A 16,899-nucleotide genomic window follows, 5' to 3' on the forward strand; every position below is an offset into this window, starting at 1 on the left:
TTAAATCAGTAGACTATGAGTAAAGCAGGTTAGTCTCCGTAACATGAGTGGGCTTCATACAATCAGCTGAAAACCTTAGAGAAAAGGACTGAGGTATGCTCTAAAGAAACAGGAATCTGTCTCCAGACTGTCTTCATACTCAAACTACAACTTCAACTCTTCCCTGGGTCTCCAGGCCTGCCTGCAGAATTCAGAGTTGCCAGTCCCCACAATCACATGAACCAGTTCCTTAAAATCAATCAATCATTTTCTTTCTCTGTATATATACAAATACATACACACATATATACACATCCTATTGATTCTGTTTCTCTGCAGAACCCTAACTAATATACCCAACAATTCCACTCCTAGATACATACTCAAAGGAACTTAACAAGGACTTGAACAGATATTTGTATGCCAATGATCGCTACAGCATTATTCACCATAGCCGAAAGGTAGAAACAAGCCAAGTGCTCATCAAAAATGAATGGATAGGGCTTCCCTGGTGGCACAGTGGTTGGGGGTCCGCCTGCTGATGCAGGGAATGCGGGTTCGTGCCCCGGTCCAGGAGGATCCCACATGCCGCAGAGCGACTGGGCCTGTGAGCCATGGCCACTGGGCCTGCGCGTCCGGAGCCTGTGCTCCGCAGTGGGAGAGGCCACAACAGTGAGAGGCCCACGTACCGCAAAAAAAAAAAAAAAAAGAAAAAGAAAAACAGAATGTGGTATATACAGAAAATGGAATACTATTCAGCCATAACAAAGAATGAAGTTCTGATACATGCTACAACATGGATGAACCTTGAAAGCATTATGCAAAATGAAATAAGCTAGACACAAAAGAACAAATATAACATGATTCCACTTGTATGAAGTACCTACAGTAGGTAAATTCATGGAGACAAAAAGTTAAGATTAGCAGTTAGCAGGGGCTGAAGGTTGGGATGAGTAACAGAAAATTATTGCTTTGTGGTTATAGAATTCCTGTTTGGAGTGATATAAAAATTTTGTAAACAGCTAGTGGTGATGCTGGTACTACACTGTGAATGTAACTAATGCCACTGAATTGTACACTTAAAAATGGTTAAAATGGCAAATTTTATGTTACATATATTTTACCACAATTTTTTTTAATTGGTAGTGTAATATGCTCCACTCCCCACAAAAAACCCACATTGAATTGTATGCCTTACATGGGTAAATTGTATGATATATGAGTTACATATCAATAAAACTGTTAAAAATCAAAGTAATGTAGCATCATTTCTGCTGCATTCCATTGTTAAAATTTCCTGAGTCTAGCCCATTTGCAAGGGAAGAATTTGATTCCAATTTTGATGAGAGGAACAACAGAGAATTTGTGGAAGACACCCATATAGGAATAAGTACCATCAAAGCCCCCCTACAGCCCCTTTCAACATTGTTATTAGAGAGAATAGTCTGATTTACAGGCAAGTGCTTCAAAAACAGTGGATCTGCCACCATGGTCAAAGAAATCTGATTTATAAATTTATAGATTATCTGTTAACACCTAATGAGGATTTAGTTCAATAATATCCTCTTACCTCTTCCTCCCAACATTGTTATATCATAATTTTTGGTTAATCAACATTCAGTGTTTACATTTTTCCAATGCTCAGGGGTGTCAGATGCTTTATCCATTCCACTTTTTCCCCTGGAGACTTACCCCCAGATCTCTATCTGGACTGTTTTTCTCTAGGCTCCCCGCACAGCTGTCACCCTAGGACTTACTGTTTTCTGTTTTCTGGTGGTAGATCTCTCCCTTCTTGGGGCCCATGTTTTTCTTTTTCGTGGTTTATTAACTTGGTGTTTTTTTTTGTTTGGTTTTGCGGTACGTGGGCCTCTCACTGCTGTGGCCTCTCCCATTGCAGAGCACAGGCTCTGGACGCGCAGGCCCAGAGGCCATGGCTCACGGGCCCAGCCGCTCCGTGGCATTTGGGATCCTCCTGGACCGAGGCACGAACCCGTGTCCCCTGCATCGGCAGGTGGACTCTCAACCACTGCGCCACCAGGGAAGCCCTTAACCTGGTTTTTGTTCATTGTTTGAAGCATCTTCTGGTAGTTTCCTATGAAAGTGCATTAGAGGTCTACTTTTTGCATCTTTGCAGATATGAAAACATCTTCTTTTCCTACTTTCACCCTTGTTTGATAATTTGGTAACTGGATTGAAAATTATTTATCTCAGAATTTGAAGGCATTTCTCTATAATCTATCTTCTTGTTCCAAAATCACTCTGAACTCTGTTCCTTTGTATATGATCTATCTTTTCTCTCTGACATATCTTCTCTTTATCTCTGATAGTCTGAAATTTCTAATATTCTGAAACTCTGAAATTTTACAACCAAATGCCTTGATATAGACCTTTTAAAATAATTGCATATTAGATGTAGACTCTTTCATTCTTGAGAATTGTATCCTTCAGTTCTGGAAAAGTTATTATTCCCCTGAAAATATCTTCACCTCCTTTTTCTCTTTCTACTCTACAGATTTTATAATCTTCTCTTTTTTGTCCAATCCTGAGCAATTTTCTCAATTTTATCTTCCAGGCCTTTCCATTTATGCTCATATTTCTCATTTCTGCAGACTCTTTCTTATCCTCTGATTGTTCCTTGTTTCTAATATCTTATACTTGTTTTATGCTACCCTAGTCTTATTTTATGGGTGCAACTTTTTTTCATCTCCCAGAGGTACTAATGATAACATTTTGATATTTACTTTGATTCCTTGTATTGCCCCTATTTTCTCAGAGATCCTTTTACTCTATTTCTTTATGTGAGTCCCTCTGTCTAATTTTGGAGGCTTTACTCAAATGTTGGATGATCCTTGGCTATCCATGCATAAGAATAAGGTTCTGCCTGGAAGCTCTGTGTACCTGGATGAGTTTTACACTCTCGTGTTGAGGTGGAGGGGGGAATTCTCCTGTCTGCTAGTGTTCTGGGAGCAGGGATGAACCCTTCTCGTCGTCATCCCCCTCATAAGCACTCTGGTGAAAGCTTACTTGGTTTTGCTCAATAGTTACCACACCACCCCTGCCTGCAGCCTTCCAAATTTTGTTGAAATTACTCCTCTCCCATTCTCTTTGTTCTTGTGGTTTTATTCTTTTCTTTCTTCCTTTCTTTCTTTTCTTTATTCTGATTTTAGTGGGACTTTAAGAGGGGAAGGAGATAAATGCAAGTGGTTGACCAGATGTCCTCCATGTTATCAGTAAATGTTTTGATGATAATTTCCTGACAGTTCTTCCTGCCTTCAGTTTCTTTGCCTTCAAGTCTGCTCCCAACTAATTTTTCTAAAACATAGTCTGCTGAGGTTACATCTTGCCAAACTTTTGATGACTTCCTATACAAGAAGATTTAGAGTCCTTAGCCTGAACTACAGGGTCCTTTACAAACTGACCCTCTCCAGTGTCATCTTCTGCTGGCCTCCTTCACAGTGTAACCACCCTGGAATATTTATTTTTCCCTAAGCTTATCATGTCCTTCTCTGCCTCCGTATCTTTTCTATTTCCTGTGCCTCAATGATCTATTCATTCTCCCTGCCTGAGAATACTCTTACTTATTCTTCAACGTTCTAACCAAGTGTTACCACCTCTGTGAAGCCTTTCAAGACTCCATACTTCACTGCAGCCAAAATTTATCAGCCCCTCTGCCGTCCCACAGCACTTGAGGGTAGGGACTCTGCTTTCTTCTTGATATTCTAAGTACCAGGCTCAGTGCTTAGACCTTGTAGACATTCAGGAAACATTTATCAACTGTATAATTATCATTGTGGTGGTAATTGGCTCAGTTGTCATCTCCCCCTTTTAGGCACACAAGCCATGCCCCCTCTCTTCTCCTTGGGGTACCATCAGTGCCGCTGGAACTACGAAGATGAGCGTGATGTAAAGGCAGTGGATGCAGGATTTGATGAACATGACATTCCTTACGATGTCATGTGGCTGGACATAGAGCACACTGAAGGCAAGAGGTACTTCACCTGGGACAAGAAAAGGTTCCCAAACCCCAAAAGGATGCAAGAGCTGCTCAGGAGCAAAAAACGTAAGGTAAAATAAGCCAGCACTCTGAACCTTTTCATTACAAAGCATTTTTAAATTTTTTAAAGTTGCCTTGATACATTAGTGGAAGAGAACCATCTGGTAAAAAATGGCCAGGAAAATAGTACCTTCAATTGTAACTGTAACTGTGATAACAGAAAAGCAATGGTGAGAAGGCGGCCATCCCTGCCATCCATCCCTGCCTTAGCAGTCCATCCATCCCTGCCTTAGTGGTCTAGGTCCCCGTAAGGATGAAGGGGCCTAGCATTCAGTCCCATTCGTTGTGGCCACCCTGTAGTGCTGTGATGGATGCACCCCATGATGCAAAATTTGATTTTGATGTCAAGATTGAGTATGTCACACTGGCACCAAAAGGGTATGAAAAGGCTAATTAGTCCCATAGTGAGGTGTTCTTGGGGGAGCAGACTAGCTCCCAAGCTCCTTTGAAATTGGCCTGAGAGAGCTGGGAAAGGAGACAGGATCAGGTTTTAAGGTTTTAAGGTGGTTAGAGGGTTGAACTGGAGTGAGGATTCCTGTGCATGCACCGGGGCTTGTGTGGTTTGAACTTCCTGTTGGCATCAAAGAAGGGCGCATCAGGGCTTTCTCTGTCAGTACACACGGATGTGGGTGGAAGGCTAAGGGGGAGTGATGGGGCTTGAAACTCTTAACAGTCACTCAGAAATGGAGTCAGATTCTTTATTACACCATTTTTCCTGCATGCTTCCCTGATGGACTCCATCTGTCCATATGGCCAAGGAAAGAACTAAAATAGAAAATGAGGACAGGGAGAAGACACTGGAAAGTGTGTAATGCGGGGCGGGGGGGGAGTGATAGCAATAATGAAAAGGGTGAAGGAGAAAAAAACAAGAGAGGAAAAGGGAGGAACCCCATATGTATCACATAAATGGATCCGAGATTAAAGTTGCCTTTTCAACCCATTGCATTGAGCCCCAGGCCTTTCACAGGTGGTCAGAGCCAATGCTGTTAATTCTTAATCTCCCAGTTAATAAACACCTACCATTTATCAGGCATTTATTATGGAAGCAGCCCAAGAGCCCATTGACAGATGAACGGATAAAGGAAACGTGGTATACATATACAATGCAAAATTATACAGCCTTTAAAAGGAAGGACTTTCTGATACATGCTGCAACATGGATGAACCTTAAGGGCATTATGCTAAGTGAAATAATCCAGTCACAAAAAGACAAATGCTGGGCTTCCCTGGTGGCGCAGTGGTTGAGAGTCTTTCTGCCGATGCAGGGGACACGGGTTCGTGCCCTGGTCCGGGAAGGTCCCACATGCTGCGGAGCGGCTGGGCCCGTAAGCCATGGCCGCTGAGCCTGCGCGTCCGGAGCCTGTGCTCCGAAACGGAAAAAAAAAAACCATGCCCGCCAAACCAAAAAAAAAAAAAAAAAAAAAAAAGACAAGTACTATATGATTTCACTAATCTGTAATACTTAGAGTAGTCAAAATCATAGAGGCAGAAAGAAGAATGGTGGTAGCCAAAGGATGGTGGGGAGGAGGGAGTGGGAAGTTGTTTTTCTGTTTTTGGGGGGGGGGGTTTGAGTATTATTTTTTAATATTTATTTATTCACTTGGCTGCACCAGGTTTTAGTTGCTGCACGTGGGATCTTTTACTTGCAGCATGCGGGATCTTTAGTCGTGGCATGCGAACTCTTAGTTGTGGTATGTGGGATCTAGTTCCGTGACCGGGGATTGAACCTGGGCCCCCTGCACTGGGAGCACGGAGTCTTAGCCACTGGACCACCAGGGAAGTCCCGGGAAGTTGTTTTTAATAGGTATAGAGTTTCAGTTTTACAAGATGAAAAGAGTTCTAGACATTGTACAACATTGTGAATCTTTTTGACACTGTTGAACTGTATGCTTAAAATTGGTTAAGATGGTGAATTTTATGTTATGCATATTTTACCACAATTAAAAAATTTTGTAAGTTTTTGAGCAATGGAGAATTAAACTTTAGTGTGTAGAATAGATTTGGATAGATATGAGGAAGGATTATTAGAAGGTTATTCTAGCCAAATAAAGTGGTTTTGAGGCCCCCGAGTAGGTGGAAGTGATGGTATTAGAAGGGCAGGGAGAGATACTGGAGAATAGTGCTGTGATCACAGCTCTTCTCAAGCCTCCTTATTTAGTACCATATTTAGGTTTGGGGATTATTTTTTGTTTTTAATATGCTAGTTTCTTTTCTTTAATGTTTTCTTTTGTGTTATCTTAGCCTCTGGCTTTCTAGGGAGCAGGGACCTTGCCTGCTTAATCCTTTATGTAAAGCACCCAGCACCACAGAGAGATAGAAGCCTAATAAATGTGATCTTAAGAACATGTATTGGTGGGGCAGCAATAATTGTGAAAAAGGACGGGCCTGGTTCTGATATCAATTTATATTCCCATAAACCCATGAAAGTTTATAGGATTTTACTGGTGTCTGAAATATTTCAGTAATAGTAGTTGTTTTGAGTAAAATTTGAATGCCAAAACTATGATGAAAACAAGTAAATGAACATATGGCTCATATAAAACTGATGAAATCTTTAAACCTTTATGTCCTAACAGCTTGTGGTCATTAGTGACCCCCACATCAAGATTGATCCCGACTACTTAGTGTATGCTAAGGCCAAAGAACAGGGCTTCTTTGTGAGGAATCATGAAGGGGGAGACTTTGAAGGTGTATGCTGGCCTGGTAAGATGTCATTTGATACACCTGTTATCCACTGTTTAGTCCCAACTAATGAAGGTTGCATGGCCATCTTTCTAATTTCTTGTAGTTGTCACATGCTACATTTATGTGCCTTTCCTTAAAGATGATAGTATTATCTTCTTTTATATCTTTCATTTAACATCTGGTACAGTGTTCTTTGTATACATTTATAAGTCAATGAATGAAGGAAAAATTAACAAGCAAACCCCAGTGACTTGCTATTTCCCTAAGCAAAAAATTAAAAGCCAGGGAATGAGAAAATGAGAGGAGGAGAAAGAGGAAGAAAGAAGAAGAATCCTGCAATCTCTCTCCCTGTGATTCTTCTTTGCCCTGTTAGCCTATAGTTTTGACTTCCCAGCCTTTCATGAGTGACCTCAGCTGCCCCTGACAACTCTGAAGTCTTCATTTCAGAAATTATTAGTTTAAAGCCTTGGTAAAAACTCCTCAAGGACAAAAGGGAATCACCACTCTGTCGTATGATAGCACTCTATCACAAGTCCATGCACTGTAGAGAAACCACACGCATTCCTCTTCTCCCTATACCACTTATAAACATGTCTCTCCTCTCTTTAAGAACAGAGAGGTCACTCCAGGCTATCTGCCATCCTTACTGGGCCTGTCTGAGGCCATCAGTGAGGGACAGGCTCCATCTTGATGCTTGTTCATTGGCATTCCCCTGGCCGCTGAGCTTGAGAGAGCTAGTGATTGTCACTGGAGTCCAGCATTGCCTTCTTCATTCGTTTCTCACCAGACCGTGCCTCTGTATCAGCTATCTTTCACATTTGATGTGAGGTGCCCATTCATTACCCAGCTTTCACATCTGATATTCTTCTTTACAAATATATTACCATGAGGAGCACCATTCCTAACAGGCTGTCTACTCCTCTGCCTCTGCAGGTCTCTCCTCTTACCTGGATTTTACCAGTCCCAAAGTCAGAGAGTGGTATTCCAGTCTTTTTGCTTTCCCTGTTTATCAGGTTTGTTTTTATTCTTTTGCTCTTTCCTAGTTACTTGGAAGGATAAAGTAAGGAAAAGAAGTGATTAAATAGAGCTACTCTGCTTCACTGAGGAGCTCTTGATAAATAATACTTGTATGAAAAGACAGAGATGCCAGGGACCTCCCTGGTGGTCCAGTGGTAAAGAATCCGCCTTACAGTGCAGGGGACGTGGATTCAATCCCTGGTCAGGGAACTAAGATCCCATATGCCATGGGGCAACTAAGCCCGCACGCCACAATTACTGAGCTTGGGCGCCTCAACAAGAGAGCCTGTGTGCCGCAAACTACAGAGGCCACGTCCCCTGGAGCCTGCGCGCCACAACTAGAGAGAGAAAACCCACACGCCACAACTAGAGAGAAGCCTGTGCCATCAACGCGCCTCAACAAAAGATCCCGCATGCCTCAACAAAGTTTCCATGTGCCGCAACTAAGACCTGACGCAGCCAAAAGGAAATAAAATAAATAAATAAGTAATAAAATAAATCTTAAAAAAAAGACGGGGATGCCAACCACATTACAGACCTTGGTGGTACCATATGAATTACCAAGTGCACAAAAGCTGTGATTTTGACTTCTATTATGATAGACTCTATGATATATCAAAGTACTTAATAATAGAGACTTATTATATTTTCAAACTGTATAAATTTTTACATAAAATAGTGTTGTATAATATTATTAAAGATGATGATAATGATATATGAGAAAGTATCTTGCAAAGTATAACGTGATATTAAAAGTAAGGTACAATAATAATTCTTAAAACCTTATAAGAATCACAGAGAGAACTGGAGAGGCCACATTTAGAGAAGCGTTTTCAATCAGCGGTGGTGATGAGAATAATGATGTCTGATATAGACTGAGTATGTGCTGTGTGCCAAGCACTATGCTACTCACTTTGTGTGCATTATACCATTTCATCTTCATAATAACTCTTTGAAGTTGGAATTGTAATTATTAATCCCACAGGTGAGGAAATCAAGGCATGGACAAGTGTAAAAACCTGCTAAGTTCACCCATCTAGTAAGTGGTGGACCTAAGATTTGAACTCAGGTCTGTCTCCCAAGTCCAGCTCTTAACCACTAAACTCTAGTTTCTGAGCATCCTGTATTAGGATATAGAAAATAACTTAGAGCAGGGGTAAAGAACACGTGGGCCAATCTGGCCTTGCTCATTTGTTTCCCTATTGTCTAGGCTGCTTGCACATAACTATAGCTGGGTTGGGTTATTGAAAAAGAGGCCTTATGGCCTGAAAAGTTGAAAATATTTACTGTCTGGTCCTTCCAGAAAAAGTTTGCCAACCCCTGCCTTAGAGGGTGCTAAAAAGAACAGTCAAAGTGGTTAAATATTTGGAACCCATATAGCCGCGTTCATAGAAGTATACATGATTAGAAATAATTCAAAGTAAAGAGTCAAAAGAAAACATATAAGCCTCCTCCAGTCATTTGAAAGGCTACCATGTCGGGGAGGCAGCAGATGTATTCTGTGGTATCCCAGAAGGCAAGCTAGGCCCTGTGAGAGGATGTTACAAGGAGCAAGACTTTCAGAAGATAATGGAATGAGCTGCCTGAGGGACTCCCGGTCATTGTAGCTATTGAGTCAAATGCTGAGAGACCAGGGATTCTATAAAGGGATTGCAGCACCATGTTAACTACATGACTCAACAGCCCCTTCCCACTCTAAAACTAACAATTCTATGTAGAACACACACTATAGATCCTGCTAACAAACGGGTATCCTAGCTGTCAAACCTTTCATAGTGTTCGAGGGAAGGGGGAATCTTTTCATGGACAGCTATAATTGCCCATAGTTAAGAGTTGTAGCAGATGATGGATGATGTAGAGCCTAATTGTGAACATTCACAACCTTTCCTGTAGTGGTTCTCCAGGGGGTCTCAGAGCAGACCTGTGGGCCACATGGGAGTACAGCATAGCACTCTTTCATTCATAAGTACTCAACAAGTACTTATTGAGAACCCTCTGCCATTTAGGTTGTTCTAGGTGTTCGGGATTTATCAATGAACAAAACAGACAAAATTCCCTGCCCTGTGGAACTTTTAACCTAGCAGGGGACAGAGCATAGATAATAAACATAACAAATAATAAATTAAATGGAGTAAGAAAGAGGAATAGGGACGGCTATCATATTAACCTTGTCACTGTAGGAGTTTTATCATGACCAAGATTGACTTCCTAGGGATCTACTGACATCCTCCACATATGGAACGACATGAATGAGCCCTCTGTCTTTAGAGGGCCAGAACTAACCATGCAGAAGAATGCCATTCATCATGGCAACTGGGAGCACCGAGAACTTCACAACATCTATGGCTTTTATCAGGTAAAACATCTAAAAAGCAGCCACCTGGATCCATGTGCCCTGACTTTTGGGCTGAAAGTCATTTGCTTTAACAACCATGCTATACAGTTCATTTCTTTGTGTGTCTTTTCTGACAACTGTTGATACAATGGGTCTTATCAGGTTGTAGCCAGTATAAGACTCATTATTTCTCCCTTTGCATCTTTTCCATCTATAATGAACTTGATTAATTTATAGATATTGGTTGATTAATGATAACATAGAAACATCTTCCTTGACAGGAGCCATTGGTACATGGCATTAGATAATACCTCAAACCTTTTATTGAAGTAGGCTGTGTATAAATATGTAAACAAAGGCAATTAAAACAGATTTTTTTAAACTTCACAAACGTCTAAATACAGCAAGTCTTATATTCATACCAGGGGAGTAAGATTTAGAACACAGATGCACAATTTCAATATGTATACTTCTAAATGTAGAAAGCCTTCCTTAAGTACTTAGCCTTCTCAATAGAAGGTGGTAGAATTGTTTTTCACTTGCCAGTCACATCCAAAAAACTTGGCAGTCACTTGCCCTAATTTATATCCTTGGTTCTTTGTTATCTTCAAAATGTAATGGTGTTCCTGTGGGCCTCCCACAAATTGCTGTTTTCCAGCGGGAGCTGCTGGCTACATACAGCACGATTTTCAGATGCTATCTGTGTACTTCTCTACACAGCCTCTTGCTATAACTGTAAATTATCAATACTTTATAGCTGGAGAATTTTCTTATGTAGGCCAGGGCCAGTCACTTAACCTCTCTGAATCAGTCTCAGAGGTTTTTGTGTAGGTTACTAGAGAAAATCTTATAAAAATGCCTCACAATAGTAAGCACCAAGTAAATACTATTATTTACTCTTATTTCATTGCTATTTTAATGAGATAAATTGTTTCACTCTTTTAATAGGGGAATTTAGAGTAGTTTCATTACATCATGAAAACTATTGGGCAGATTTTTAATATTTTCCATTTCACATTCCCACCTACTATTTACTTTTTGCATGTGAAATAGCTTATTGGGGATGTCTGCACAGTGACATAATCCAGTCATCTCTTTGAAATTTTTCTCCTTTGACTTTATAGCAAATGGCCACTGCAGAAGGACTGATCCAACGATCTAAAGGGAAGGAGAGACCCTTTGTTCTTACACGTTCTTTCTTTGCTGGATCACAAAGATATGGTAAGGACTGGTTCATATGATCAGACTTAAAAACACAAGCTAGCAATCTGTCTCTTTTGACAGATGGTGCTACTGTGTTGATGCCTTCCTTTTCAGTAGGTCAGGTCTTAGATTGTAGAGAGCAATGTGCTCTGAAGTGTGCATTTTGTCCTTTGAGACTGAGTAAACCAATTTTAATAAAGTTTAGTTACTTTTTTCCCACTGAAGAACTGGACACTTAGTTGTTGGGAGAATGACTTCAGAGTATCTGTTTGCTGGGATGGTCATCTTTTTTTTTTAACATCTTTATTGGAGTATAATTGCTTTACATTGTTGTGTTAGTTGCTGCTGTATAACAAAGTGAATCAGCTATACATATACATACATCCCCATATCTCCTCCCTCTTGCGTCTCCCTCCCACCCTCCCTATCCCACCCCCTAGGTGGTCACAAAGCACCGAGCTGATCTCCCTGTGCTATGCGGCTGCTTCCCACTAGCTATTTTACATTTGGTAGTGTATATATGTGAATGCCACTCTCTCACTTCGTCCTAGCTTACCCTTCCCCCTCCCCGTGTCCTCAAGTCCATTCTCTACATCTGCATTTTTATTCCTGTCCTGCCCCTAGGTTCTTTAGAACCTTTTTTTTTTTTTTTTAGATTCCATATATATGTGTTAGCATACGATATTTGTTTTTCTCTTTCTGACTTACTTCACTCTGTGTGACAGACTCTAGGTCCTGGGATGGTCATCTCTGATCCTGTCTCCTTTATTTATCAAGACCAGAGAAAATATACTTTAACACATTCCTTCAACCACCTGTTCCACTCAGCAATGTGGTTTAAAATAGACCCAGCTTTTGCTTGTGGTCAGCGTCATCTATAACTGGATCCGGTTTACTAGCTAATGTAGATCTAGTTCAACTTAACCACCCTGTGGCAGGAAGGCTATTTTAAGTCCCCTGGCCTTGCATAAATAACCTGAAGCTTAGGTCCTAGTTTGAGGAATCCAGCCTTTATTGTACCACAGACAATATTAGGCCTCCTACTCCACCCCTGAAAACCAGCCCCAATGGCACTCTGAAAGATGCCAAAATATAATCATCAGGCAAAGATTCAAGTACAGAGATACTCAGCATTAGTCCTTAAAATAAAAATTAAAGAAAATACAAATATCCAACAATACGGGAATAGTTATTAAATTATGGTATATCCGTATGATAGACTATCATAAGGCTATTTAATATAGTAGCATTAATTGCATGAGAAAATTTTTGTGACATCATGATAAAAGAAAAAAAAAGCAGAAAGCCTAAATGTTTATATATTATCCTGATTTTGTTAAAAAAAATAAATATATGTAGGTAGTAATCTAAGTAATTATAATACTGTGGTGATTATGAGTGATTTTAATTTTCTTCTTTTTACTTATCTCTATTTTCCAAATTCTCTACAAGTATCCCTTTTAATCACTATAACAAGTAAAGTCTTTGAATGTAAACACTTATAAGCAGCAGTTTAAAAAAGATAATGGGGGTGGGGGAGGGATGGACTGGGAGTTTGGGGTTAGCAGATGCAAACTATTACATAGAGAATGGATAAACAATGGGTCCTGCTGTGTAGCACAGGGAACTATATTCAATGTCCTGAGAGAAACCACAATGGAAAAGAATTTTAAAAACTGTATATATATGTATAACTGGATCACTTTGCTGTGCAGTAGAAATTAGCACAACATTGTAAATCCACTATACTCCAATTTACAAAGAAGATAACAGAAGATACGCATACTAAGTAATCTTTGATCTCTTAAATATTGGCTCACTGCCTAGTCTTCAGTACTCTGTGTGAAGCTATCGATTTGCCCCAAACCATAGCAAGTGAGGCATTACAGAGAACACTGCTGTGTCAAGTTCTATGCTGAGACCAATAGCCAGAGAGAGCTTTCAGCAGAACAACCACGTGAGACCTGAAAACATCTGAACGTTTACATGAACTTCGTTTCTTGATAAGAATGTTGTCATGTGGGTTTCAACATCATTATGCAGATATGTACATATCTCATCTGAAGTCAAGGAGAAATTATGAGAATACTATTTTAAAAGTCCCTCGAAAATATTTTTCTTTGCTCCCCATAGGACAGCCTAAAATTTCTACAGAATATTAAAGCAAAAAATAGCTACCAAAAGTATTTTGGTAAAAGATTGACAAAAATGTTTCAGGAGTAATCTAGACTTAGTAACGTAAGAGTTTTTTTCCTTTTATGATCCTCTTTAGTGTTATATACCTTTACAAGCTCTTATCAACTATTCAGTGCGCAAGAGCACTGACTTTAGAGTCAGACTGCCTGAGCTCAAATGCTACCATATCCATTGTTTGCCATATTTCCCTCACTGTAAAATAAAGTTAAACAATGTTTACCTGATAGAGTTGTTGTAATGATTAAGTGGGATAATACAGGCAAAGCAACGTAACACCTGGCTCAGTGAGGGCTCTGTAAATGTTAACTATTGTTATTGCTGCTATTATGTCTCCCTTGTACCGTCTTAAGTCCTCTTATAGAGGATTTTGTGGAGTTAGGGGCAGTGTGTGGTGGATAGGCATATAGATTAATGGAACAGGATAGAGAATCCAGAAGGGGTCCCACACATATATGATCAAATAATTAGCAACAAAGTTGCTAAGGCAATTCAATGGAGAAAGGAGTTTTTTCAATAAATCGTGCTGGCACGTGGGGTATCCATGTGGGGGAGGGGGAAGAACCTTGACTCTTACACCATAGACACAAAGTAACTCAAAATGGAATATAGACCTAAATTATAAAAGCTATGACAAACAAAAAGCTTCTAGAAGAAAACATAGAAAATCTTTGTGACTTTGGGACTTTCTTAGCTAGAACACAAAAAACATGAACCATAAAATAAAAAAAGATAAACTGGACTTCATCGAAATTAAAAACTTATGCCCTTTCAAAGATATTGTTAAGAAAATGAAAGTCAAGCCACAGACTGAGAGAAGATATTTGCAATATACATATATATCTGTCAAAGGACTTGTATCCAGAATATATAAAAAGAAAGAAATGTTTTCCTTTATGTTGGTTTGCCTATTACAAATAAGGAATCTAAATATGAAATTGAGTACCTGGGCTGATTTGTGATTTTTTTTCTTTTAATACCTTCTTACTGATGACCAAAGGTACTGTGTGGACAGGTGACAACACAGCAAAGTGGAGTTACCTGAAAATTTCTATCCCTATGTTACTCACCCTCAGCGTGACTGGGATCTCTTTTTGTGGAGGTAAGTGATATCCTCAAGCTTGACGTGAGAGAAAATCAAAGGGAGGGTGTTTTCTTTTTATTATTATTATTAATTTTTATTGGAGTGTGGTTGCTTTACAATGCTGTTAGCCTCCACTGCAGAACAAAATCAATCAGCCATATAAAGGGAGGGTATTTTCATCAAAGCTGGTCACAAATCTCTTCTTGTGAGCTGTTTTCAACAGGGATACTCTATGGCCATACCACCCTGAACGTGCCCGATCTCCTCTGATTTCAGAAGCTAAGCAGGGTCGGGCCTGGTTAGTACTTGGATGGGAAACAGGGGTAAACATGGGAAAGAGAAAATGAGGAGAGTGAAGGAGAGCAGACTAGAGAGGAGAGTGAAGGGGATGCTTCAGAGCTGTGTGTGTACTGTCTGAACTGAGAACATGAAGAAAGTCATCAGAAAGTGAGCCAGAGTGTTTCTTTCCCTCATTCTCTTACTGCTTCCTCCTTAGACACTCTTGATAACTGAGTTTCTCTTCTTAAAACATGCCTTTTCTACCTGGAAGTGAGAAAAATGGAGAGAACTACAAAGAATTTAGCAAATCAGAAATCAGCCTTACAGAACTCCTGTGACACAGTTTAACTGTTAAATACACACACACACACACACACACACACACACACACACACACACACACACTCTTGGAAAAGATAAATTTAATTAAAATAAGATTCTCTGATGGGCTGCCTTTCCCTAATCCTAACAATTCCCTGCAGGTGAGAGATCCCAGTATGGAAGGTGCTCAGCATGGCTACAGGTCCAGCTGCTCCTTGTTTTCAGTGGGCCTGGGAGCACCTTAATATCACTTTTTGATAGATGTGGTTTTTTATGGCATTGGTCCACATTCAATACAAGGAATATGTATCCTGCTTAAGGGATAAGCACGAATTTCTCCCTAAACCTCTAATTCTGATTATATCTTTCCCTTTAGTTCTTTCTATAATTTTTATCTTGCTTCAGCTGTTGATTTCAAACAAAATCAATTGCCAAACTGCCACCCCACCCCTAAACACAGACTTATTGAATCAGGCAGACATTTTGCAATTTCTGGGTTACCTGGGCTCAGGACATACAGAAATGTTGATCTTACAGTAAAGCCTTTTGACAGGAAAAAAATATATTCAAAGAGCGTACTGTCAGATCCCCAAACAGCCTTGAGTTTTTTAGTATGTGCTCCCCAATTTGAGGCCACAGTTTTTTGTTTTTTGTTTTTTGTTTTATATTTTTTGCTGTACGTAGGCCTCTCACTGTTGTGGCCTCTCCTGTTTCGGAGCACAGGCTCCGGACGCGCAGGCTCAGCGGCCATGGCTCACGGGCCCAGCCGCTCCGCGGCATGTGGGATCTTCCCGGACCAGGGCACGAACCCGCGTCCCCTGCATTGGCAGGCGGACTCTCAGCCACTGCGCCACCAGGGAAGCCCGAGGCCACAGTTTTATGCTGTCATTTTGAGTGCGCATACAGCGCCTTTGCCCTGTCCGTCTTCAAGGCCTTATCTTACCTGTGTACATTGTCTGTTAGACGTCTGGGTGTCTGACTCAACCTTTCTTAATTGACTAATCAGCGGATGTAGGCGGCTTCATCGGGAATCCAAAGGCAGAGCTGCTAGTGCGGTGGTACCAGGCTGGAGCCTACCAACCCTTCTTCCGTGGCCATGCCACCAAGAACACCAAGCGACGGGAACCCTGGCTCTTTGGGGAGGAGCACACCCGGCTCATCCAAGAAGCCATCAGAGAGCGCTACACCCTCCTGCCCTACTGGTATTCTCTGTTCTACTCTGCACACTTGGCTTCCCAACCCGTCATGAGGTAAACAGGCTTCACCAGTCACACCAGCAACCAATCTCTACCAGAAGATCCCCTCAGCCACTGGCAGTGGAGTGATTACAGTGATTGCAAAAGAAAAGCCAGGTGTTTAACCAAGTGCCAATCGGCTTATTGAGCACCAACTGTGAGCAGGGTCAGGCAGTGGAGGTCACAGAAGATAAAAACTAGATCTCCTGCTACTTGGTGGTTCAAGTGTTAACATCTGTAGGAGAAAGAAAGAAAAGAAAAAGGAAGTGACTTTGTAACTGAATTCATCCAATATTTAACCCATGTAGTTCCCCTACAAAACTTGCCACCGCAAAATGTGTCTCTTTGGCTTGAGGATTCTTGGGGGCTGATTGTTTTTAAGAAACAAAAGGCTCAGGAAGTCTTTCTTTTTAACCTCCTCCTTAACTGCCTAAAAGAATTTAGTTAAAGGACCTGGTCCAGGAAGTGCATTATCATCAGAGATATCTACAAGGAATATGAGCTAAGCATGGTA

General features: G+C 40.7%; 1 protein-coding gene across 6 annotated transcripts in view; it reads left to right on the top strand.

Moving 5' to 3' along the window:
* Positions 1 to 16,899, top strand: part of GANC (glucosidase alpha, neutral C) — a 76,710-nt gene that overhangs the window by 33,491 nt on the left and 26,320 nt on the right. For 5 of the 6 annotated variants that reach the window (XR_003428196.1, XM_027084014.1, XM_027084015.1 and 2 more), the window contains exons 11-17: positions 3,809 to 4,044; positions 6,610 to 6,736; positions 7,652 to 7,731; positions 9,948 to 10,091; positions 11,195 to 11,291; positions 14,467 to 14,568; positions 16,157 to 16,400. Coding sequence is in view for 5 of the 6 variants with exons in the window: in XM_027084014.1 (XP_026939815.1) it covers positions 3,809 to 4,044; positions 6,610 to 6,736; positions 7,652 to 7,731; positions 9,948 to 10,091; positions 11,195 to 11,291; positions 14,467 to 14,568; positions 16,157 to 16,400 (1,030 nt within the window). In the remaining variant the exon portion in view is untranslated. The remainder of the gene's footprint in view (positions 1 to 3,808; positions 4,045 to 6,609; positions 6,737 to 7,651; positions 7,732 to 9,947; positions 10,092 to 11,194; positions 11,292 to 14,466; positions 14,569 to 16,156; positions 16,401 to 16,899) is intronic. The other variant, XM_027084016.1, reaches the window with a different exon arrangement.

This window comes from Aethalodelphis obliquidens, unplaced genomic scaffold (genome assembly GCF_003676395.1).
Source record: "Aethalodelphis obliquidens isolate GAN/ISIS:26980383/991018 unplaced genomic scaffold, ASM367639v1 scaffold51, whole genome shotgun sequence".
Lineage (NCBI taxonomy): Eukaryota > Metazoa > Chordata > Mammalia > Artiodactyla > Delphinidae > Aethalodelphis > Aethalodelphis obliquidens.